At 41.3% G+C, this 26,290-nt stretch overlaps 1 protein-coding gene across 1 annotated transcript in view; it reads right to left on the bottom strand.

The window, feature by feature from the left end:
- Positions 1-22,228, bottom strand: part of ppp1r12a (protein phosphatase 1, regulatory subunit 12A) — a 43,548-nt gene extending 21,320 nt beyond the window's left edge. The window contains 3 exon segments of the mRNA XM_063905527.1: positions 1,962-2,080; positions 4,359-4,489; positions 21,904-22,228. Of these exon segments, the coding sequence (XP_063761597.1) occupies positions 1,962-2,080; positions 4,359-4,489; positions 21,904-22,140 (487 nt within the window). The 5' untranslated portion in view covers positions 22,141-22,228.
- Positions 22,229-26,290: the final 4,062 nt, after the last annotated feature.

Genomic DNA, 26,290 nt, shown 5'->3' with positions numbered 1-26,290 from the left:
GGAATAAAAGGCAAAACAACTATTTGTGAGATAAGGTAAATAATGTCAGAGTAACACAAGTCAACCCTGTGTCCTCTCAGCTAGTGTGATGTAGAAACATTTATGAGTTTGTCCACCTTCAGTCCATTACAAGGACATGCAGCAGCTCTCATTAAGCAGCTAAAGGAGAGGAGGGGGGGGCTGTCCAGTCACTTGACCTAATCAGGGTCAAGGAGAGGATCTAGAGGTTGTCCCAGCCAAGGGGAAAGCATGGCCACTTCCTAACAAGTTTAACCCCATGACTAGTGTGTCTTTGAGAGGAGAAAATCACATTACAATCACACTGGAGCGTTACACAACAGCCAGTTGCATAATGCTGCCTGCTACCTCGCACACAGAGGAATGAGCTGCTGTTTGTCTGCAGCTGCCCTGAGGCCAGGATTATTGCAAATTCACTGAAGTTTCATCTTCGAAAGCAGTGTTACACAAGCCTGCAATGAAGAATAAATAAAGCTCAAACTTGAATACATAATGAAAAAGTATCAGCAGTTTGGCTTTGATGAGCGTAAGAACAATGACAATGAAGTATGCTTTTGGGTCCGTCAGTGATCTTATAGGAAGCTGCGCTGCACATCAGTCCGGGATCTCAAATGAAAGCTGACAACAGCCGCTGGCCGAGATACTTGAGGTTCGCTTGATTGCATGTCTCACCGCAGTTATATAACACAGCAGGAGTGCAGTATGCAAACTGTGGGTGGAATTATCACTGTATGCCGTGTGCTTCCAAACACTGGACTTAAAGAACTCTGAAGAGGCTGACAGTTACAGGGAGTATACTTACTTAAGGGTTGCTACAGATACTAGAAAGTAAACAATATAGCACAATACAATTGAAATGGTATGATCGCAGAGGAGGCATTATGGTGTGTATTACATAGAGAATGTGCTTATTGTATACATTTCTAATGGGGCGTACATGATTGGATACCTGTGCACAGTTGCGTTTCACATCTTCCATCAATGACCATGTATAAATGTAGTAAGGTGATCAGATCAGGATTCCGCAAACTTTAAATGTACGATTGAGTCATCTGATAGACGCTTCTGATCCGGTTTTATAAAGACCAGTGATCAAACTATTAAGAACAAAAGTGGACAGGTAGCTGATCAATCTGAGCACCATTTGGTCATGTAAAGCTATCTTTATTAAAAAAAAAAAAAAGGCAAGCCAAGGAGCAGCCCTGTGCCCCGGGGGTAGGGAACTTGTGTGTGTGCGTGGCCCCTTACCATAGGGGAGGGCCTTCCATTATCTCAAGAATGTCCCATCCAAAAATAGCAGATTCGACTTTTCAGTTTTGAGTCATCACATGAGTGCTCCCAACACAGCTGGATCACTATTCGATATTATGTAAGAGTCATTCAGGCGGCGAGTGGAAAGCTGCAGGTGACTGACACTCACCGAGAACTCTGTTGACAACTTACTCCCATGTAAACAAAACAATAACTGATCTCAACTGGCATACAGGTGAGGACATGTGTTTGAACAGGTTGCATAACCAACAACACAGTGAGGAAAGAAAAGAAAATATTGTTTATATTTGTTTATTGTTTAAGTTAAAGTGTGCCAGACATGAGTAATGGACTTCAGATGAAAATATTAAATATCGTGGAATAACACAAAATATGATGATGATATTCTTTTGATTGGTGGTTCTTTATGGATTAAAGGAATATACATACAAATGGATTAAGGGATGCACATTCAAAAATGTTTACCAGTTTATGGCGTCAGCAGATATGAATCTGTTCGGTTAAAGCTTATGATTTATTTGTATGCCAAATCCAACTAGCTATATTAGATACCGTTTAATACCAGTGTTTTGATTCAATACTTTTGAGATATTTTGTGTTGGGAGAGAAAGGAGACCCATCAGTGGTACATAGACCAGGCGGCGTAGTGGAAGACGTCTGTCATACTGTACCTTGTTTGTTGATCTCATTCTGAAGGAGCTCCTCCATCGCCTCCTCTTCTGCGATGTCCAGCGGAGTCTCACCCTCACTGTTCACAACTCCTACACTGGCACCCTGGCTGATGAGATACCTGCAAACACACACACACACACACTTGAGATAGGACCCTGCAGGATATGTATATTAACATCCTTATAACACTTTCCAAAGTGTTTTTTTTTTTCCTGAAAAGTCTGGTTGATTTTTGTATTGAACAGCTTGAGGTCAAACTGTAGCCTCTGTCAGGATGAAAAGGAAGTAGGTAAAGGCAACTGTCACTTCCTCTAACTGATGAGGAAACAGTTGAAGGACAGGAGCTGTGTAATGTTACTTTTGGTTCAGTGCCAAAATGAGTTGACAGTACATCACAGTCTGCGTCTCGTCAAATCCCAGAACATCATTGACGTTTTTTCCTCTGCTGCAAAAAACAGGGGGATGAAAGAAAGACTGCAGGTGTAGCACAGACTATATGACAAAGGTAAATAACCATGTGTAAATATGTGTTATGCAAATGGCTGACGCATGGTATTTAAGTTGCAGAGGGTCTTCCTCAGGCTATGCAAACAGCGTAAGCGTGTCACACCTAAACAATAAATAAAAAGAGGAGTCTGAATAAGGAGTGGCACATATCCCGACAGGTGTGGGGCTGTTTGTTGTGTGAAACCAGGTTTTTACACTAAGCTACCGTCCAGTACGTCTTAAAGTACATAACTGCTACTACATACAATGGAAGCATTAATTTCCATGTAGCGCTGAGTTTTAGACTCAGCTAGGTGGTCTCGGAAACAAATTATGAGGTGTTAAGTGGAGTTCACCCCAGCGAAAATTTTACCCCTATTACACGAAGGGGTAATTTGTGGAAATGTCAACTTGCCATAGGTGATTTAGTTCAAACATCACATGTCTGTGTCTGCACGATTTTAAAGACCAGGAGTTGAACCCAAAAACCAGTAACAATAGCAGACAATCAAAATACACATTGAACACAGTATTCAATGGCGTAGACCACATGCATTTAAAAAAAATAAAACATAGTTTCTTTTATTGCGTGTTGGCCTGAAGTCCACACCCAAATGGCATTTTTAGGTCACTGTAAACCAACCATTTGTATGTGCGTGTGGCCCAACATGCTCAGTGGCCTTTCCAGCTATTTAATTGTTCCCTTCTTTGTGGAGATCTATTTACAACTTTTATAAATGATGCAAAATCAGTTTTAAAGAAGACAAACGCATGTGTGGACTCGACCTTTTTACCTGATTTAACGCTTTACATTTGTGGTGTGGGGCTTAGAGATAAGAGTCCTGCTGGGATTCGAATGTGTCTACTTAGAGCGTACCACCCACATCAGGCAGCAGAGATCCTCTCTATGAAATGATGTCTCCATTAGTCACCAGTTTCAGGCCAAACACTTGACCTTTCGTTCATTATGCGAAAACAAAAAACGTCTTGTTTTCTGTCAAACTAGCCCAGTGACTTTGCTGAGTTCATGAGGCCTACTGGACACAGAGGTTCTGAGAATTTAACAGGGAAGAATCTCTGAATGGTTGTGTATCTTCCAACATTCAGTTGCACTTGCTTCTATTTGGGAGACGTCAATAGGAAGGCTAAATGTGCATGTTCCTGTAATGTAACACAGAAGTAAAGCAGGTCACAGCACACTCCCAATGTGCTGAACAATGAGTACAACTGAGCCCCTTCAGCCTGTTTAAATATCCTCCGATAACATCTGTGTGTGCTCTGCCCCGAGCGCAGACTCCTTACCTGAAAAGGACTAGGGGCAAGGAAATACTACAGTGAAACTCTAGCGCTTGATTCCAGATATAGCCGCCTGATCGCTCCATATTTGATTACATCACTAACTACATCTGTGTCTGAGCAGATGGGCCGCTGCTGCAGTCAAAATGTGACAAGAAGTGTGTGCTACAGAAAGTAATGGCTTATGTTGGTGGATTCGGCCAAGCTAGCTCAAATGATCCTGCTTAATGTTGGATATGCACACATTTCATTGCGCTAAAAACAAGATTATATAAAAAGGGTTTAAATCGCAAGACTAGGCCATTCTGAGTAGCCAATCAATCTTGCCAGGACCGATATAAAAGACAGAGGTCACTAATGGGGGTCTCAGAGAGGTGACAGGACAGTGCAGACCTCAGCTGGAGCATAGCCGTGTCGGCCCTTGTATCACTTTGTGCATGACAATCCAAATAAATTGTATAGTAGCAGCTGGAGCTCTGAGCAACAATGAAGAGTGCTACAGTTACAAAAAGACACAAAACAGTATGAAGGGATGAGCTTGCAGAAACCAAACATGATGAAACAGATACTACTGCTTCTTAGAAACTGAATAAAGTGGCCTCTCCATTACTCACTCTGCTATGTCCAGGTATCCACAGGAGGCTGCAGCGTGGAGGGGGATCCAGCCTTCATTGTCAGGCTGGTTGATGGCAGCTCCGTGCTCCACCAGGAAAGTCACCATGTCAACATTGTCATCGATGCATGCCTGAGAGAGAGAATGAAAAAGGTGAGTAAGGTACTGCCCTGTTTGTTTGTGCGTGTGTGTGCAGAATGAGCTTATGTCGGTGGGATGTTTACAATCAGCTTGCATGGAAAAAGCGTCGCATTTTGTAGGATGGATTGATACGAGGGTTGAGAATTATTGGGCTATTTCTGCAGACGGAGCTTGTGCTGCACATTAAACAAATATGTTTCTTTCGTGTGATAATATCTATAGTACAGCAAAATGGTTTTGTTTGCCAGTGGCTCCTCTTCATTACTCCTTCATTTGAAAATGTGCCATTCTTTAGTACTGGGGACAGGCTTCTTTTTTACACCAGTCTTTTGGATAAAGACATGAGGGTGTCCTTAAAAGAAGTGGAAGAGGACGTTTGAAGCACCTCAAGGAAAACCTAATTACAAGTGAAACCATTCAAACCATTTCACTACATTTCTTCTCAGAGGGCGTCTCAAATTTCCCTCACGTTATTTCATCTCAAACAGAAGTACAGACACTGGGTTGAGATGTAGCAGTCCAAACACAAAAATACCATGTAGGTTTGATACTGATTGACACATCAGAAGCACTAGTACCTGTCGCATTTCTTTTAGCACAGTCAATAATGATTGGTTGCCATTTTATGAAACCCCCAGTGCAGTAAACCGAAACGTATATATGACTGGTGACATGGTGAAAACAGAAGTAAAACCCACTGAAATACATAGCAGCTGTTAAGCGGGAGGGATCCAATTTAGGATCTGGTGACATGAGGGACATGCTGTGATTCTACCTACATAATGAAACAGAATTTGCACCATGTTTGGCACATTTCACCAGCACTTGAGTTATTAATGTTTAAATAAATGTACAATTTTGTAAGATCCATATTTTCGTTTATTTATTTTAGCTACACAGTCTAGGTTTGGAAGTCGGACCATGATATTAAACATTCCAATCAATACCAAGCAGGTTTAGTTTTTGTATTTATTTTGCAAAAATCCATAGGTTTAAAACAGTGAAAATATTACATTGTGTAAAGCCAAGCAACATTTCTTTAGTGGCATTTATTTGGAACCCAAACATGTAAACGTAACATCCCCCACCGTTCAAGTTGCACCATGAATCTTGTTGCACTAGCCCCAATCCCACACTTCCTGTCCCCTTTCTCTTGTTTTCAGTGTAATGAACGAGACAATGCCACTTGCACTACTCTCAAATCTCTCCTGTAACAAGCTACTCCTGTTATGCAGAAAAACATTTCACTTATTGGCCATCTTCTGGGGGTGTGCATGGCCAAGTAAATCTCTAGTAAGGTCTATATCTTGTTGGATGGACATCTGCATCCCTTTGTTATTTTTAACAGCAAATGAAACACAGAAGTGTCTTTCATCTGCTGGCAGCTTCTGAAGTAAATAAACACTTGAAATCCAAGACCAATTAGCACTAAGCAATATCCAAACTAAACTTTGCCACCCCAATCCCCTCACCCCCCTGTGTGCCTGGACTGTCTCGCTCCTCTCCTGGGGTTACTATGACAACAACAGGGTTGAAGAGGGAAACAGATACACGTGAACACACAGCGGCCTCACGTTCGGGGCACACGACTATCTGGCTGGAATCCTTGTCCAAATTTGGGCCGTTTACAACGCCGTACATGGCCAGAGCTGAAGAGTGCCTGCTAAAGGCCTCACTGAGCTTATCTGACAGTGTGTGTGTGTATGTGTATGTGTATGTGTGTGTATGTGTGTGTGTGTGTGTGTGTGTGTGTGTGTGTGTGTGTGTGTGTGTGTGTGTGTGTGTGTGTGTGTGTGTGTGTGTGTGTGTGAAGGCACAGAGTTCCTCCAGGTGCAGATTGACTTGTTAACAGATTGGGTTCATCAGACTTTGTTACAGGGCGGACAACAACTCCAGATATTCATTTGCCAGTACAGCAGCTCCCTCCACAAGTGAAATGTCAAGTGGCGTGTTAATTAGACATCGCCATCATGTGCAAATGCTGTGCTTACCCTGTGCCAACACATGGCAGCTTGTGGTTCCCATCCAAGTCCAAACTTTGGTCCTGTCAGTAAAGTCAGTGGTTCAAATTAAGTATCAGGGCTCCCAAGACTACTTATAAGGATAAGTCTAGCCACTCTTATCACATTTCACTTTTTCATTATGAGGTTACATTTGATAAGGTAGTTGTTTTTCACGGACAATCACAATCTTTCTTCACATTTATGGTCTGCCCTTCAAGAGACTCATTCAAAATGCCTTTTGCTTCCTTGAGGGATTTGAAACAAAGACGTGGGACACCGGTGGGTGTAGGGATTGCAAAAAAGATGCATGTGAATAGAAGCCGTCTCAAGTGAATCACATAAATACACAATAATGTTATTTATTTTTGTGTAAATGCAGGAGGGCTGTAAGCTGCATTCTTTGTTCAAATAATTGTTTTAAAGACATGGGGTGATGTACGCACCACAAAGCATTAAATCACTCAGCCTTGAATCAGTGTATCAGGTACCTATAACATGTAAAGCACAGCACTGACTTCCCTTTTCTAACTGCTGACATTGGACTGAAACAAAGGATCGTTATGGCTTTCTGCCTCATCTGAAAACTGTCCTCTTTGCCCCTCACCTAAATCCTCCCCCCTCAGTCATTCCCCACACACTTATTATCTCTTCAAAGTCTTCTCCTTCCTCCAAGAATGGAAACAAGCCCCTTAAGGCGAGCTCGGTGCTGCCTGTGACCTCCCTCTTCAGTGCGTCACCAGCCTGGCTCCTCCCAGCGACTACTGCAGCCCAACAAAGGTAATCCCTTAATGGCTGTAATTGTGTGTGGCTGACAGGTGCCAGGAGTATGCAGTGTAGTAGCCAGAGGGACGAGAAAAAGAAGAAAGTCAGTAGAAAGTATCATGGCGCTTACTGTTTTATTTCTATAGAATGGTGGTGGCCTCCAAATGTGTTACTGATGGGGGGGAAAGTTCAATTTAAATCCATGTTAATCTACAAAGAAAGAATATTGTACATCTGACAGCGGGCAGAGTGAGTGTGTCCGGCAGCGCAGAGGAGGGGATTTGACCCTTAATTGAAGTTATATTAAGAAACATAGGGGCTTATTCCTGTCTCACACATCCCAATACGCCCCAGAACAACATATAGGAGCTGTGCGGCGCTCGTAGTGAAACATTCAGACATGTAATGACTCACTCGAGCAGACACGTTGACATTTAAACCTGTTTAGCCTGTGTGTCTGAGAGGGGTAGAAGAGAGGATGCCTTGTAAAGCATAAAGGGAATAAGACGGACGGCACAGCACGGCATAAAAAACAAAGGAAACAAAATGACCCAAACCTACGTTAAAACACACAAGCAGATACAGAAGGCTCCATATCAGACCTGCGATAAGATGACACCAAGCATTTTTTAAACTTATTTATTAATAGCTCAAACCAATTTCCTTCTTAAAGGAGAGCAGATACCTTTCTGCCTCTCAAATAAATAATTCCTTAATTATTTGACTGGTGAAACATCACATTAAAAGACATCTCCTTGGACTTTTAAAACTGTGATGGTCATATTTAGCTATTCCTAACATTTCATAGACCTGAAGATGCCCCCTTTACTTTCAGTCATTCTTAGAGTAACGATATCACACGTAAACTAGACCTACAAATAAGCTGAATTGAATTGAATTCTTGCACTGCATGTTAGACATGTACCCTGTTAGTTTCCCAGGGAGGACAGGAGCATCAGCCTTGCCTCTCTTCCTAGTAAAAAATGACCTCTAATTAAAACCGAGGCTTCTGGGAAGTTGACATAGCAGCATGTAGTAACCTAATCAAAGGACACAGGATGCTACATTTAATTGATTGAGTTTAATGTACATTATGTGGACTAGCTTCTGAAAAAAACAACAGTTTATCCATTAAGCTTTGTGGGATTTGGTTTGCAGAGAAGCAACCATTTTTTAAAATTGGAAATAAATTGTTATGAAACGTTGAAAACTCGGCGGTCACTAGAAGTGAAAGGTCCAACTCAATCCATAATCCACATAAAGTAGGTATCATTACACTGTTTTCCCTGAGAGGACTGGCAATATCCCCCCGGAGACTACTCTGGAGACTCAAATTAAGTGAATCACGTCCCATCAAACGGTGATGTAAGGCTGAAACAAAATGACAGGCTTTTTAAGTTTACAGTAGGAAAGCACCGTGTAGCAGGATCCACTGCAATGCTTCAACAGAACACATTTGATCCTTGAGGTAGTGACAGACCACTTAGCATCTTATTTCACAACACAGGACTGCTCCTACCACGTTCTTTTCCAACTCTTCAAAACATTGGCTCTAAATCACTAAATGTGTCTTCTTTGTTTATAAGCTAGTGTATGCTGACGGGAGCACATACCAAAAAAACTAACTGTATGTTACTGGATGGTCAGCCTTTATTTGTCACGGAAAACTGCCCTCAATTGAAAAAGCAGGGCAGAGAAAGTAGTCCCTAGCCAGCCAGAGTTAATGTAATGCACCCCAAGGAAGTCTGAAACCAATAAACAAATACCTGCCAAACTTAATGATGGTATATACCAACATGAACACGTCATCATGTCTAATCTTTTTAGATACAAGGCTGAATATATGTAAATTTATCTGAGTTGTTCATTGAGAGCACCAATTGGATCACACATTCTTCCAAAAGAAGGATAAACAAGGCAGAATAATGTACACATGTCCCACTTCACACACACTCATCAATTAACTGCACCAGCGTGGGGGATGATTATAGACACCATCAAGAGATTATCTTAATAAACCCCCCCAAGCCAGCGGGGATAAATATGGAGAAGATTAGGATAGAAACAATACTGAGTCCATCATATGCACCGGTCTAATCCTGAAATAATATGGAGGAATTCAAGCCCTACTCCCTACCAGCGCCGCAAAGAGAAGATGGGCTAAGCCATTCTCGGAGCGGACCCAAAAATGCACCCATGACGTGCACCCAAGAAATGAGGCCGGTCTGTTGCCATGGCGACAAAGCCAAAAAGAGAACATGGGTTCAGGACTTGTCAGGCTTTTGTAAGAAACATAAATAAATAGAGAAAGGACTTCATTTTAAAGCACACAGGGGTTGCTCGGATGGCCCCTGAAGGCAGCGCAGAAAGCCAACCGCTGTGAGAAAACATACAAAAAAACTCAAGTTGAAATGAGTATCTTGAGGTACCTTGATCTTTTTTTATTTTAATCTCTTGCAGGCATGCATATTGAAGATATTCTCATGACCTTTTCTGGCAAAAAAAAGAGATTTCTTGTTATGCGATCATGTGGGTGCCACTGTCTTCGATTTAAATCATTCAAAACAAACCGCACTTAAAGAAACACAGGAGCCAGCGGGTGATAGTATAGGCCAACCAAAACTGTAGCTAGTGTGTTCTGAGTTCACAGTACAGTTACTTCCACATTATTGCAGTAAATCGGCTGGCTTCTTTTTTGCATAGCCACATTTACATCTTTTATTACATCTAAAGCTGCAACAAGTAGTCGAAGTGGCTCGACCAATAAGCAAAGCAAACAAACATTTATACGTTCTGCACCTCGTGCTTCACTTCAGAGGTCAGGCAGCCCAGACACAACACTTTACAAAGAAGTCTATTCATGCCATAGTAAAGGCCTATAGCTACTGTGTGTGTATGAAAGGGTAGGTTTATTATCTTCTGGGCCATCGGGCCGAGAGCACTGAGCTTAATTTAGCAGCACTCCACATCAAGGAGACACTTGAAGACCCCTCCCCTCCTTGACTTCCTTTAGTAGCACCCTGAGACGGCCAACTCAAGCGCCCTGCAGAGAGCTGCCTTAGGGCTCCTGCCACTTTACTGCCAAGAGTGGCACAGGCAGTTAGCTTATCCCATGGTGTTAGCATCTATGCTACGATAAATGAGAATGTTAACTATGCACACCCAACCGTGTGCTCATGTGGCAAGGAATCTAAATCATAAAGTATATTTCAGACTGTAGTTCTGTGAAAAGGGGGCCATAATACCATTCAATAATAAAAAAAGCAGAAACATACAATTCAAGGCGCAGAGTAACAAACCTGTCAGTGTCACCTATTCTCAAAAAGCTCAAAATGAAATGTAGGCTACTCATATGAAGCTTCTGGTAGGTGTAATTGGTTGATCAGTTATGCTGCTCTTTTTGTTCTGTCATACATTTATACATAAGGTTAGTTTTCTGGCATTTGGGCAACTATGATGTAGTCTTAAATGTACCGAGCATTGGCCCCGGCCGTGGCGCAACTGGCTGGGGCACCTGCACCGTATGCCAGCGACCCGGGTTCGATTCCCGACCCATGGTCCTTTCCGGATCCCACCCTGACTCTCTCTCCCCACTTTCCTGTCACTCTCCTATCCGATTAAAGGCAAAAAGGCCCAAAAAAGAACTTAAAAACCTTTTTTTTTACCGAGCCTTACACAGTCTTGGGACAAACAATGATATACCCATGTTTTTTTTAAATGCATGTTGCTGCTTGGTGCTTTTTGTACCTGCAATATAGGATAAAGCAGTGTCCATAGACCTCAGCAGCTATGTATCCACATCAGTTGTATATGTATATGCGCGAGTTTCACCCTGAGCATACACTTGAAAACTTTTTACATACCGATAGCATCTAAACCTTAGCACATAGTACAGGTTTAGGCTTTATTTGCCAATGGAATTCTGTTTGTAGTGCTCAATTATTGAATACTGTCACACTCCACTCCACGGTGACATGTCTTTCCAGAAACAATGTCCAGATTCCTCAGGATAATCCACAGTATCGACCTGTCAGCCCTATTTAGAAGGGAAAATGTATGTTCTTTTGAATACATAGCTCCAACCAAGACTCCCCAAAGAGATGTCTGTGGATTAAACTACTCTCGCTAAATGTAAAAAGTACAACAGCAACAAACAAGAGTTTATCACAGAGAAGGGGAACAGCTGCTTAAAGCCCCAAACCGCAAAAGGCTTGAATAACTCTCACTTCAAATGTAATCAGATCTTGACTGGGATCAAAGCACCTAAACAACCACCAGAAACTCAGGCATAAGGAGAATGGAGATATCACCACCGCTCTCTCTAGGAAGACATGATAAAAACAAACTCATAAAAAACTGAACTTTACTCATTTGTGCCATCCCTTCCTATCATCTGGTGCTCTCACTAAGCCCAGTTGTATTCTCTGGGGGATGTGGGGGGGAGTGAAACTGCTGTGTTGAGATGGATGAAGGCTGAAACCCTCTAGTATCTGTCAGGAAAGCCAAAACATTATCTAGGCATTGTGGTGTAATGTTTCTCAAACATTGCATGTACAAAATGGAAAGCTTGTTGGCTTTCAGAATGTGTGCTTACAATGAAGCGTTGCAACGCATTTAGTTTTTCCTCTAAATGGAAAGACCAGTTTTCTCCCATTTTGTGTTTGCAAAAAGATAGCGTCTTCTAGAGTTCTATACTGAGGTCTCTCCCTCTTCTCTTGAACTTTACTCTTTCCCTCTTCTCTTGTACTAGTGCAACTTCTATCTGCAACCACCTGAACCAGTAAGCAGTGAGGCCCTGGACTAGCATACCAGTGGAGAAATTCCCAGATAAGTATTACTCCTAGCCTTGGGGTTTCAGGCATCAGCACTTTGGCCACTCCTATGGGCTACGTCATCGGCTCAGAGGCGCGCAGCCACTTCCACAAAAGGAATTCCTTCTTACCGCCTGCATGTAAGTATGAGTGCGTTATGTGTCTGTGTGTGTGTGTTACACAGATCGGCCCAGACAATGAGAGATGTTGTAAAAAAGAGAATATTTGAAATCCAGACATTGATAAAAAACACTAAATGAGGTATAGTTCATGTTTAAGTGTGTGAGATTTCAGTGTGAATGCTCTTTCTATAAAAAGGGTGTACCCCTGTGTGTGTATACGAGACAAAGAGCTTGCAGCTCCTGTGCTATTGGCAGGGTTCATGAGGCCAGAGGGTACGAGGGGGAGGGTTAGAGCGCCGCGGGGAGACCAGCTGGGTCCCTCCACTAGATGAGCCCAGTTGGGAGCTGTAACCAGACTACACACATGCACACACAGCCTTCACTGCTCTAACTGCTGCCGCTGCTACTGAGGACGACCATATATGGCCCTGGGATTCCCATGGAAAAAGAAGACCAGGATTGAGGAAGGGGGGGGGGGGGGACGCCGGTGAGATCGTAACTGTGTGTTTCACTTGGGGCTTTTGCTCAATGCCAAAACAATAGCCCCACTTCAGAGCAAAAATTAGTTTCCATGTGAGGGGTCCAAAGGCGAGAGGGGGCACCAGGGGGGGCAGAGAGGTCAGATAGCCACGGAGAGATGGGAGAATACGACCTCCGTTGATATTTCCATATAATAGAAGCCTTATGTGGAAGCTACTATAGGGAGGACAGTAGAAAGCTCTGTCAGCAGTCACTGACAGTCGATCTACCAAAGAGGCATTGAGCATGGTCCACAGTGCACCCCCCCCTCCCCCTCCCCCTCCACCTCTTACCCCAATGAACTGGCACTCACCGCTTATGCCATGAAGCTCTGAGCCAGAGAGGTTAAATGGATAGTATGTGGGTGCAAGGGTCTGCCCTGCAGGCATTCTACTTATTTACAGACATAACCAGCACAAATATGGATCACAGCAAAAGCTGAACCGCTAGTATGCAGTCACAAAGGAGAAACTCAGTTTGATTTCATTTGACTAAAATAAGATGATTACAATGTAATATAAACTTTGACATCTGCCTCACGTAATAGGGCTGCCACTTCTCAGTCGGCAAGTTAACGAAATGGTTGAATTGGTCTCAGCCAACTTAGATTCCTTGAGTTGTTTTAATGCTTTTTTTCACACATTTCCCAAGAATAAAACGATAATATAATTATACAAACGTTAGGCTGCTCCATATAAGTAATTGGCTGACCACTTATCAAAAACAAAACACTAGGATGCATATTTGTTTGCCTTGATCCATGTAAATCATCAGGCAGGGCAGTGCAGATAGCTTCATGCTTGTGTCTATGCTAGGGTAATGTCAGATATGAAGGCAGAGGGAGTGGAAGAAGCAGGCTCACTAGTGGAGCCTCAAAGAGGAAATGAGAAAAATAAACAGCCACTTCCTGTTCCTCTCTGACCTGAAATCTCCAACACCCTGACAACTCCTACCATCACTACCACAGTAAGGAAAGACGAGCAATACCCCCCCTTCCTCCCCGAGTTCTGCACGGCACAAGGGCAACAACCTGAACCACACACAAAGGAGTATGGATGGAAATGTAGAAGGCACGTTCACCTCGGATGTAATAGTGTTGTAACGACTTGCAGCATTTGTTATTTATTATTCATTTTGAGGTTTAATGATTGTTTTGTAATTCAATTTTTACATTGAATGCCAAGTTCTTCTATTTATTTATGTATCAGATAAACCAGTAATAAAAATCAATCAAATGTAAAACAACCAGGGGCCTAGACCTTGAGGATCATAACTTGACTGTGTTTGTGGTTTATTAATTATTCATTTGACAGTCTATTAACATCTCAGCTTAGTTGGAGTCAGTGACCTGACATTTATGCTCTATAAAACATGGTGATAAAATGTTGTTTGAGGGCCCTGTAAATAAATTCATTTCACTGCGTCTTGTTTTCCAATTGATCTTTATAACCCCTCTTTGATGAACAAAAGGCTTACTTTTCACTTGGCCTGGTTTCAAACAAGAAAGTTAGTTGATATCACCAATCAAAATAGTATATTGTTAAGAGTTATGAAAAAGATATTAATATTTTGTTGACAAAATCTAGTATGGCACCAACAAGAAGCATAGAGACACTTTTTTCCATGTCTTTTTCTGAGGGACATTTAGCAACAAGATTTAAAACAATGTGGATTAATCAAACATAAAAAACAGACATAATAAAAAGCATAAGCTATCAAAGAGGCTATACTTATGTAAGGCTTACACTCATGAGCCAATGTACTCCGGCCCATTTACTGAGACTGCTATTTATCTGCAGGGAGAGTATCTCTCGCATGTGCTTATTCACAAGAACACTAATGGGGTAGCATCACAGAAAGCGGCAGGTTCATTCAATCTTAAGGCCACTCCTAGCTCAGCGCTCACAAAAATCAATTCCAATCAAGGTATAAAGAGAGAGCCTTACACTTGGAGAAGCAGCAATGTAACGCGCGTCTGCTCAGCTGAATTTGCTTTTGAAAGTTGCATCAGTACAATATTTTTCTACATGTAATATACACATCACAGGTGAACGCAGCAATAAGTTAATGACATCCCAAATAAAACCGTAGTGACATCATGTTAAGTATAAGCAATAATAAACAAAGGCAAATCTCCATGTTCACCTCTAACCCTTATTTCGTCAGCTGAATACGCAGCCATTTTGAGAATAAATGCAAAGAATGTAACCTCACCCTTCCACAGACAACAAATGGATGCGCTCTGTGACTTAATTGTACTTGCTGCTCTGAAAGACAATGAGGAATTCTGTGTCCAGGTGTTTCAGTTCAGAAACACAACTCATAAAAAACACTCAGCGTGAAACATGTGACTGCCGCCGAGCAAACAACAGCAGTACGGTTTCAAGAAGACCTGGCGTAAGTAGAAGACAGACACTATGTGCCACAGGGTGGGAGGGAAAAACAAGCTGAGGTCATCCCACAAACATTTCACAGCAGCTCAATACTATGCACGGCTTGAAAAAGAGGGGGTAGACAGCCAGGCAAGTGGTGGCCATTTATCTGTTAAGCCACAGAGCAGGTTCATCTTACCCGCTCCAAAACTAAAGACTCACAGGAAATTATGCTTGCATTTTAATTCTCATCAACAGGAAGCTTACCACTATAAGAATTACAACATTATGTTTGGGTGCAAAATAGTGGCAATTAACAAAACACATTCAACAGAAAGCGAAAAAGAAAGAATCTGGCTTAAAAGGGGAAGTGGGAAACAACAACCCCACAATGTGCTTTTGGGCAAGGTCAAGTTTGAGTCCATAGATTTGCCATCAGCACAGATCATATATACGTGGCAGCAGGTTTTTTTCTTCTGAGGAATTCTCCGTACGACCCCAGGTGAACCAGTTCCAACCTGCAGCAACGCTCGTCTGACATACTTCAGAGAACCCTTACTGCTGCAGATCCTCCGGTGGGGACGCCTTTGGCATTTTCTCCCTGCTATGCGTGAACACCGCAGTGTCATATCGAGTTGAATAGAAGTTGCATGCAGACCAGAATCAACTGCATGATTGTAATTGTAGAGGAAATCTACAGTACCGTCCTTCCTGGGAAAGGCAGTTTCATGTTTAATTTCTGAGCAAACTGAAGGTTGTACACCACATTGAGGTATCCATTTAACATGTTAGAATATGTTCAGAGGCTGTTGCTTTATGCTCATCATGTTTCTTCCTGGGTTATGAGTCCATTACTTCTGAGCTAAAGATGTGAATTTGATGAATATTATAATCATCCATTACAAATCAACTACACTGCAAGACATTAGGTTATCCTTTCAACCCGTTTAGCCTACACTGTGGCTACCTATTTCCAAAGTCATACATGTTCTCATTGTGGAAGAAAACAACACCAACGTGTCACAATCAGCAAATGACCTGGCATGTTGCGAAGCATTGGCGCGCAAAACATCACAAGAACTTCCTGCTGTTGATTATGGGGTTGGTGGAAAGCTGAATGAAACTGCGTGGGGCCAGCTCGACATGGAGAGACCTGCCAATTATACTCAGGTAATATATACATGTTCTCGGGCTCCAATTCTAAATATAACATCTATCATGCAGCATACCGAAGATACAATAGTGCTACAGTGATTCACTGCAGACCGGAACTCATTTTTGATTATGTAAGATTATACTTTTATGTAAGAAGGAAAATTGAGGACATCATGCATCATATTCGTGAATCTACAGACAAATGCAACACCCAAAGCAGCTCACAGGGACATGACACCCACGGGGGCTTGCTGCGTTTAGTCCAACACACATTTTAGCACTTCAGTACTGGTCACAAAAAACAGATTCTGTTTGATATTTTTTATGTAAATGGAGTGATACTGGCAGAAATCTAATACAACATTCTTTAATCAAACTTCCCTCTCCATCTTATTGTTTCTTCAGTTGTGCAAAGTTTTAATTGGCTTTAATCCATAATGATCCAGACACGGTTTCTCTCTAGTTTTCATAATGATACCATCTGTCTGATCTCTTTTGATAGGTTACAACTTACTTCTGCAAGACCTGTTTTGGTTCATAAATGCATGATGAAATAATGTTTCCACTACTGGACCCTCATTAAAATAAATAAGTGCACCAAGAGCCTGAATATGAACCCAATCAAATTAAAATTATTCTATTGCAGTTTGCATTGATGAGTCTGTGTTCGCTTCTGCTTTTAGAATTTAAATATGAAACAAATGTATGTCATTAATGATACACAATCATAACTTGTATCTAAACTTTAACTACAGCATAATACAAAGACATGATTGCTAATCCTTTGCATGGAGGACTGGCAGTTACCTATTCGTGCTAGACAAAGAACAATAAAATCTAGGCGGTCTAGATTCCTCAGCATGAATTATTAAGTTGCATTTTAATGTATTCTGCAATATGTTAGAGATGCATGAGTGACTAGCTGCTACCGTAAGATAGCCTTAAACCATAACAAAGAACCCAGAAACCCTGTGCAGCCTTTTGTAGGAAAAGAGATGTGAAAGCTGAAATCTTCTAAAAAAACGGACAGATATCGAATGCTCGTACTGTCTTCAGGAATTTGGGCAGCGAGATCTTGTTACACAGCCTAGAGTAATTTACATTTTTATTTTATTAAGCCATCATTTTAAATGCAGTTTACCCTTTCAAGTTAACTTATAGGCTATCCACCTGCAATTACTCTAGCTAGTTAAAGCATAGAAGCAGCAGCTGAGGTTCAGGTTCTCTTTGCATAGATCCAACAAAAGAAAAAAGGCATGCTGGATCAACACAGTCTCCCTGAACACTAAAGTATCCTGGTGACATGTACCCTGCACACAACAACTTCATGACACTTGAAAAATTGTCAAAATATCGACTGAACGGCTGCAATTCAGTATATCAAAAAGGCAGTCGATAACAATGCTTTGTGTAAATGCAGGAAATGTCAGCAGGATTCCCATTTCAATCTACATGCAAAAGGGCCTAGCTTTGTCATCTGGGTTCATGACGGGTCACGAGTTATACACCTTTATAAACCCACAAGATGATAAGAGCCTTGTGTGTATTACATCTCATCCTCAAAATATGTAATCGGATCAGGGAGTTATTTCTGCAGGCAGTAAGAGCACTGTAAAATACAAATATGTGGATTAAGCTACTCTCGATAAATCACTAACCTGTTGTATTGGCTAGCAAAACAGGTGAGAGAAACAGGTAAGATCTGTAGTGCAACGTGATGCTTTGCTTGTCTCTGCCACGGGGCCTCTGCATATGACAGAGGGATTTCCTCCCTCAGGCAGAAAGACAGGAGGTCTGGGGACTGTAAGAGGATGCCATTATGCCCTCATCAGGGGACGGGAACATGTCAAACGCACTTTTTTTTGCTCCTCTCACTTGCCAACTGCGATCCTCACGCACAGCTGAGAATCTCAGGGTTGGGGCTTTATGAGAGATCCACAAAAATTATGTAATGTACTAATATGACTGATGCTGGTCTGTATGAATAAGAAATGCAGCCACCTCACCATCTTCCACCACATGCTCTAGAATTATTCCATTACAAAATTCATGAAACTGATTCTCATTTCAAACTGCTGAGCACTGCCAAGGACTCTTTCTCTGCTCGGTGTTATGCAACTCCCACTCTGTACATGCAAATCCACCAACACAAGTGACTAGCAACCTTCGCTGAGTCGTTGTTATGGAGACAGTGCGAGATAATGTTCATAGACTTCAGGGCCATAATGAGGGTGTGTAATGTCAACAGAGCAAAGGCATTGTAATACCCTACTCTGACATGTTAAGCTGGGCTGAGTCTTGTCACCTTGGTCGTGGGGATCAGCAAAGGCCATGCATGCTAAAGACAAAAAGTTCAGGTGTGGGTCAGTGTGGAGATTTTCTTGTGTGAAGCGACAAGCCCTGGTTACCTCCACACTAATTGCCTTGATGGAGTTCAGTGGGCAACAGTCAGCTGGGCCTTGGCATTGTATGCAGAGAGGCAAGCCAGAGAGAGAATGACTCGAGGGGAGGGGTTGAGGTGACAGCTGAGGAATGTCTGCTCTGCTCTCTCTTTGCCATGGTTTCCAGCGACTGTCATGTGAGGAATGCACAGGCTAGGACGACAGGACTCGGAATGCTACTCTCTGAGACGAGTTTAGCCGACGAGATCTGGAATCTCCACTTGTCTACTGAACCCTTGCTTCGCTCGTAAACTCTTTACCGTGCAGTTCATGCAGCCTGTATTTGGGTGAACCAATCCGTTTCAGATCACAAAATGGAAATTTGATTTGGAAATTACTTCAAGCTCTATAAAGCTTCACTCTTAACTTGCTCAAAGAGTGTAAACATCAGATTACTATTGGTTAATTCTCCAAACCTCATTCCTAAGAGCGTCCATATGTGCAAGGAGGCCTGTAATGACCATCATGAATCACACTGTAGAGACAACAACAGACGGGAACATGTTTACGGGTCCTTCTGAAACAAGTCATTTTTCCAGTGACAGAAGGCCCATGACTCACATAAAGACACAACCTCTGGCTTTAATGTGAGCTTATGCCAGGGCAGCACTACAAAGCAGAGCTACAGACTCTGAGTCATATCCAAACTTAGTATCATCTCTTGAAACCCAGTTAGGAGAGTTTGTGGCGCTGGTTATTTATAAACCTGCACCGGTCACTAGCATTGGGAGTGATATCGCTGCACCCAGTGTGGGGTGAGTCCTCATGTAACAACATGACACACTGCAAAACAAAGCAGGAGGTCAGTCGTACAACAAAATAGGGCAGTTCACTTTAATGCACGAAACTGTCAAAATTCATGTAAAAAAAAAAAAAAGTCCAACTAAAAACTGGTTAGTTTCGCATACACATGCCTTATCACATGCCTATGTTCATCTCCCCCTCACTTTGTCTATGGAAATTGTCACCAGCTTGGCCTCGTAGAAATTCTGGGATAAGGACTTTAAATAGACATCCCTCCATCGCCTTCTACAATTGTTTTTATTAGACCCAAAACCCCAGGTTTATAAGCTGGCCTACAACAAAAACACACTCGCACACAAGGCAGCTACTTGTCTCCAGAGATGGTTAGGTCAGGAGAGCGGCACTGCAAATTCTCTCCTCACTCTAGCTCATCCCTGGACATCAGCCCAAAAAAAGGCAATGTTTCCACCCAATGAGTTTGCATGGGGAGGGCCATGTTTATTCAAATGTACAAAGCACAAATTATGGTTTATTTAACAACACCATTAGAAAGCGAACTCAGAAAAATAAAATCAATTTACTATCTAAAAGATAATGGTTCTGACCTCAGAAATCTTGCATTAAAAAAGCTTAATAGGTGTAACAAAGTCTAGCAAGGTGGTGCACTTGGATATTTAGAAATGTCATAAGGTGACATCACTGGAAATGTATACAAATGCATTTAACATGAATTGTAAATAACCTTTCAATTAATTATTAGATCATTCAAGCACTTGCTATGCAAACAAGTGGGAGAGGGAGAAAGTTTCTTAGCTATGGAAATGTGAACATTTGGTGATTTCTTTTGTATGATCCAGCCCCTGATACAAATCCAACAGGGGAAGCTTTGTCAATTTTCCTTACATGTTTTATGTTTATGTATATGAGGCAGATAGTGTTGATATACTATAATCACAGTTTGTTTGTAATAACTGTCACGAAATGTAGTAACAGTACAGTAATAGTTTCTATCTGAAAAATAATCCTATTGGTATTTTCCAGGTATATTTAGCAGTGAATGTCAGAGAGAATAGCTCACATCTGGAGAAAAACACATAATGAAATAGGTAGTAGACCAATGCCTAAACTGATTTTAGGAATTGTGAAAACTGACGTGTTCACAACTTCAATTACAATTCCATTTCTAGCAACTCTACTGTATACAGTAATACACATCACTGAAGGTAACTTGGCCACATCAGGACTCTTCTTTATGAGACGTGTACTGCACCTTCTAACAACTATAATATTGCTATCCATGGACAGGCATTTTAGGTGTATCTGACTCATACACGATGTAACTGACTTACGAAAGCCCAGACGGGCTGCCATTTTCATTAGTCGGCTTTGAAAGTAGAGGCTAGTAAACGTAGCTACCGTAGTTAGCGGGCAAATAGTTAGCTTAGCGACTGACATTCCAGCCAAATAGCAACGTATTTGACACGCATATGTTCTCGTAACACCAAAAGCCACAATGTCACAGAATGTTAAACTTGGGCACAAAACGATAATCGCTGACGTCTCTTCTCAAGCTAGCTAACGAATGAATTAACCTGAGCTAAACCTCCAAAACAGCTATCGACAGCTAGCTTACCCTGCTAATGAAGCGTTAGCATACATTCCGCTTGGCTCATACTCTTTCTAAAATAATGAACCACTTTATGACATTTGAAGTCATATAACATACCCTGCTGTCAACAGCGTTTATATAAAGTGAATGTCGCATACAGTAAAGGCTGTGAAAGGATAACATAAGTCTGTAATATAATGACGTTGTAAGCAACCAAGGCTAGTTAGCTTATGCTTCCTCCAGAGATTAGCCGCGGTCGCGGTGGAGGGTTTATCAACAAGACCACTTTTACTGCTAGCCAGGTTATAGCCATCGTTGTGGAATTCATTTTGCTTGGACTAGTTTCTCAATCAATGACAACATTTGTGTTGAGCTTATAGCATGACTGGATCGTAGCATCCGAAATGAGTTTTAGCCACCAATATCAATGAACCATACAACTTACAACATAAATAACCCAACGTTGCAATCTGAAGTGCAGCAGTACAGCAATTAGACTGCCCCCACTCACTGGGGATATATTAGCTCCGGCTAGTTTACTGGGGCAAAAGTAGTTCTAAAAGCGAAGCTTTTAACTTTGTTGCTTACTATCGACTACACTCTGGAAACTGCATGCACAGTTGTCTCTGTTTTGACTTTAGAAATCCCACAACCAGGCTCACAGAATAGCCCCTGTGGTCATCTATAACGTTACTCTGCGTCGAAAAGGACGGCTGTGCTAGGTAGGTAAACAACGGGATGAGAATGGCTTCCATTTGACAGGTGTTCCAGGGCAAGCAGTTGCAAGCAGCAAAATGATATTTGTGTCTTTATAGTATCGACAGGGCCAGTGCCTGACGTTGACAAATAAACCAGGCTAACACTAACCTGGTGGAGGGCGGTGAGACCGTCTACATTGGCGTAGTTGATGTCAGCGCCCCGGTCAAGCATTCGGAGCACCTCCTCGGTATCGCCGCTTGAGCAGGCAGCCAGAAACACGGCGCCATCATCGAACTTCACCTTCGTCTTCTTCTTTTTCAGAACAGGAGGCTCCTGGTCCGTTTCCGAGCCCAGCCAGCGCTTTAACTGCTCATTCCTCTTCTGCTTGGCGTCCGCCATCTTCATCCCCCTCCTGTCTCGGGCTTCTTATCTTTCTCCGAGAGAGGATATACTTTATAGTGCCACTATCCCACAGCGCACTGGGGCGTGGGAAGGGAGGGCTGGGGAGGAGGGGGAAATCGAGAGAGAGAGAGGGCGTCTGGATTGTTTTCCATAGTCTCGCGAGATCTAGAGCTCAGGCGCTGCAGCATAACGTCATCATCAACAGATTATGAGGGGAGAGTGAGCAGAAGGGTAATCCTTTATGGACCGTGTACACCAAATAAAACAAGGGTACTTGAAAATATTACATAACATTCAGCTAGCTTGCTATTTAAGAGATGGAGGCACTGTTACATACAGTTGCAAGTATTTGTACCATCTCTGCTATCTGCTCCTTTTTATAGGCTATTGTTGATATCACTGGGTACATAATAAAAATTCACCCTTAGTTCAACCATAACATTTTTACTACATCTCATATGTGATATAACTAAAGCAACGCATATCAGCACGCTTCTCCTAATAATAACATGTGCTATCATATACAATCTCTACACAATCTCTAATTTAATTTTCTACTTTCCGAGTTGCTCAGTTGTCATGGAGATGTTTGACTGTGTGGAGAATATATTTCTTAAGGGCAATATATGAAGGCCTTCTCAATTCTTCCATCAAGCCTGTGACATTTATTTATACCCTCTTATATTTCATGCAAACAATGTTATAACGAGAGCTCTCATTTAGCACGGGTTTATAGTCAAAACATTATGAAAATAACTGTTTGACTGAAAAACGAAAGACTCTATTTCCACATTACAAATGTTGTTATGCTATTGTGTCACTTTTTTCTATTTTTTCTTTCACAATGTTTTAAATCCAATTAACATTTGTAGGCATTCAAAGGAACTCTCATCCCCTCTGCCCATTATATAACTTTTGTTCCGAGTTATCTTGTGGGGGTTTTTTTTCAAAAAAAGGTGCCTTAATATCTTCTTGCTTTCCATTTCAGAGGTCTACTTTTTGCATGTAAAAAAACTCTTTATTTGTATGTGCAAAATCTGATATCAACAGGGATACATTAACACACATATCACATCCAGACAGGACACATAAAACTACATTTACGTAAAGACACAATAAAAGCAACAATAAAACAGATATATCATAGGAAAATAGGAAGTGGCATGCTGAGGAATGCATCAAATGAAATTGCTATATTGCAACTTTGCCATATTGTACTTTATGTAACCTTTTTAATATACTCCTAATAAAAACACATTACTCTCTGTGGGAAAATAAAACCCTTCTTACCACAAAGTAGCTGTAATGATTTGATGAGTAACATTTGAAGTCCTGGGGATGTCTAGTGGACTCGAGCCCCGGGTGGTCCAACTCAACCTGGAGTAAAAACAAGGTGGCCAGGCATAAAGTGTTTTTATTTTGGCACCACCATGTGTTATTGTTGGCAAACACCCATGTGTACTCGGCAGGGGGTGTAAAATTGCCTCCTCATACGCAAGTTGTAGGTTTGAGCCATGCAGCCCCCTTTCTGACTTAAAAGTGTCATTACAGATGGTAATGATGTTATTTTTGTGTTTAAAGACATTTCAATGAGTGGAAATGATGCAGCGTGATTACTCCCCACCTACTTAACGTGAAGTAAACATTCTGAATAACAAGCTGTTCAAGCAGAATCATCATCAAAAACTTTTACAAATGACGAGCCGTTGAGTCAAGTAATGCCATTCCCATTTTCTAATCCCGGATTCCACATGTGGCTGACACTGAATCAAGACAGATTTGAATTATTTATTTACAGTAACTGGGAGCCAGCACACAGAGAGAGGATGACCAGCTCCACGGTAACTAAATGTAACCGAAATGGGAAATGACTGTTGTTCTCTGAGTCATGGGGATAGTGGAACACCAAGAACGTCAGTGTCAGGAAGAAGTTGGCCAGAGGCTTAAGCGCACTGATAACAGGAGGGTTTGAAGGAAATTGATGTGTAAACTGTTGTTTGCTGAGAAGGGCTGACCTTAGAGTGACTGACAGCAGAAGGAGAGCCATGTGGGTCTCATCCAGCTCTGGATGCAATGACTGTGTGGAGGTATTTGTGTATGTGTGATACACTATTGAGTTTTAGAGCTGCAGACTTTATTAATATTTGCAGAACAAAAAGCAGTGCTTATTTTTTTGTGTTTGTTTCTATATAACATTTAATTATTCCTATCTTTTTATATCAGGCTCTGAATATGACATCATTGCAATTATTAATCAAACGTTTATGGAAAAGAAAACTTGCAACAGTAATTCAATCAGTATTTAGCTATGTCTAAAGATGTGTGCCCTATTCATATTTTTGCTCACTCTGCATTAAATTGTTGTTGTACATAAGTAGCTTTTTAGTTTCACCAGAGTCAAGTATGGAGGCTACAAACATCAGATTAAATATCCATCTCAATAAATCAGATTTAAAGCAAGCAACATTTGCAGAAACTCTCCAAAGCTGTGTGGCTTTGTCCCCTAAATGAATATTTCATCTACATGTTTTGTCTGAAAATATACACGTATTAATTACCAATATAAAAGTGAAACCATGATTCGGTCCTATACCACAAATGATTATAATCATATTGATTATGTGAAGCTCAAGTCCAAAACAAACAGTTTGAATCAATTTAAAGTTCAATCTTTAAGAGTTTAAAATGCAAAAAAGGCCAAAGGATTTTACTATTACCTACAGGTGTTTCCAACGAAGTAATTCTACACTGTGTTTATCATAGTTATGTAAGAAGGGCCTCTCGTTGCACTGAAGGCATGGAAACTCTTCAATGTATATCCGCATACTCCACTTAACGCTGTAACGCATATCTTTGATGTACAGTATTGCATCCTGTTTATGCATCCTGGGCTTCCCCACCCCCTTCAGCGGCTGTATTTACCTCCTACAGTGGAGATTGGATTACAGAGTGAATTAACTAACCTTACATTGAATTATTATGACACTGTCAGTAAAATTACTGTGCCATTTTTCCTGCAGATAAAAATCAATCAGTGCAAATAAATGTGGTTATGCCAGAGAGTGATTGTTATAACTGATTGGGACTCAACAGGAAATACATAATATAATAAAGGAGAATCACCATCAATCAGCCTCACCTCCGAAAGTACATGTGTCATGAGATTACTTCACAAACTCCTGTCTTTCATTACCCTTCCCTTTACTGCGATGACTCTTTGCTGTTGTTCCTGATCCTTGAGAGGATAAACGTGTCTGGGAGTGACTCAAGTTTATCAGTAAAAAAGAAAGACTTCGGCACACTCTCAGTGTTTGTCTTCAGCCACTGAGACATGCATAAGTGAGCTGATTAAAACCCACAGACAAATACAAAAGCATGTCAGTGTCGTCAGTTCTCAGTGGCTCGCCACCACTGTCAGATCCCTTGGCACCTATGACTGATCCCTCTTAGAGGAAGCTGGTGTTTACTTCTTAAATTGAGTGTTTCCGAATGGACTGTTCTCTGCTGTGCTTTGGGAAACCAGATGAGGTGTCCAAGTCAAGTGTTGTGGAAAAACAGCTGGAGAGAGGTGATGTGATATTTTGGAAGTGCCTATTTGACCTACCGTAGAAGTCTGTTTAGTGAGTCAAATAATTATTGACATAATTATAGCGGTAATTGGATTTTTTGAGAAATATGCATACTTGCTTTCTTACCAACAGTTAGATGACAAAATAGAGACCACTTGCAGAGACGTACATTAAATATAGACTTGGAGAGTAAAAGATTACATATATCAGGATTAGGTAATCAGGATACACAAAAAGGTAACTGTATTCATTAACAGTTACAATAAAAAAAGATGTAATTAGATTACTGTTACATTTATAAATAAAATGGAGATTACAAGCAGGATTAGAATGTTACAATACATTTTAAAATAAAAATGCATATATCATAAGTCGACTGCTTAATAATTCTTTTTGGTCTACTTTTAATCTTACTACTACTTCAAATGCAGTTGGTGATTACCTGATTTGTTAAACAAAAACACAACTTACTACTACTTAGTACTTACTTATTACTGTATTAAATCAGCCTTTGTTAACTATACTATTTGTTTCATATATGTCAGATAAATACGTTTTCTGTAATCCTGCTGACAATCCAACAC

Source organism: Eleginops maclovinus, chromosome 17 (genome assembly GCF_036324505.1).
Source record: "Eleginops maclovinus isolate JMC-PN-2008 ecotype Puerto Natales chromosome 17, JC_Emac_rtc_rv5, whole genome shotgun sequence".
Taxonomy (NCBI): Eukaryota; Metazoa; Chordata; class Actinopteri; order Perciformes; family Eleginopidae; genus Eleginops; species Eleginops maclovinus.
The sequence above is the reverse complement of the archived record's forward strand: the minus strand, read 5'-3'. Positions and strand labels throughout refer to the sequence as shown.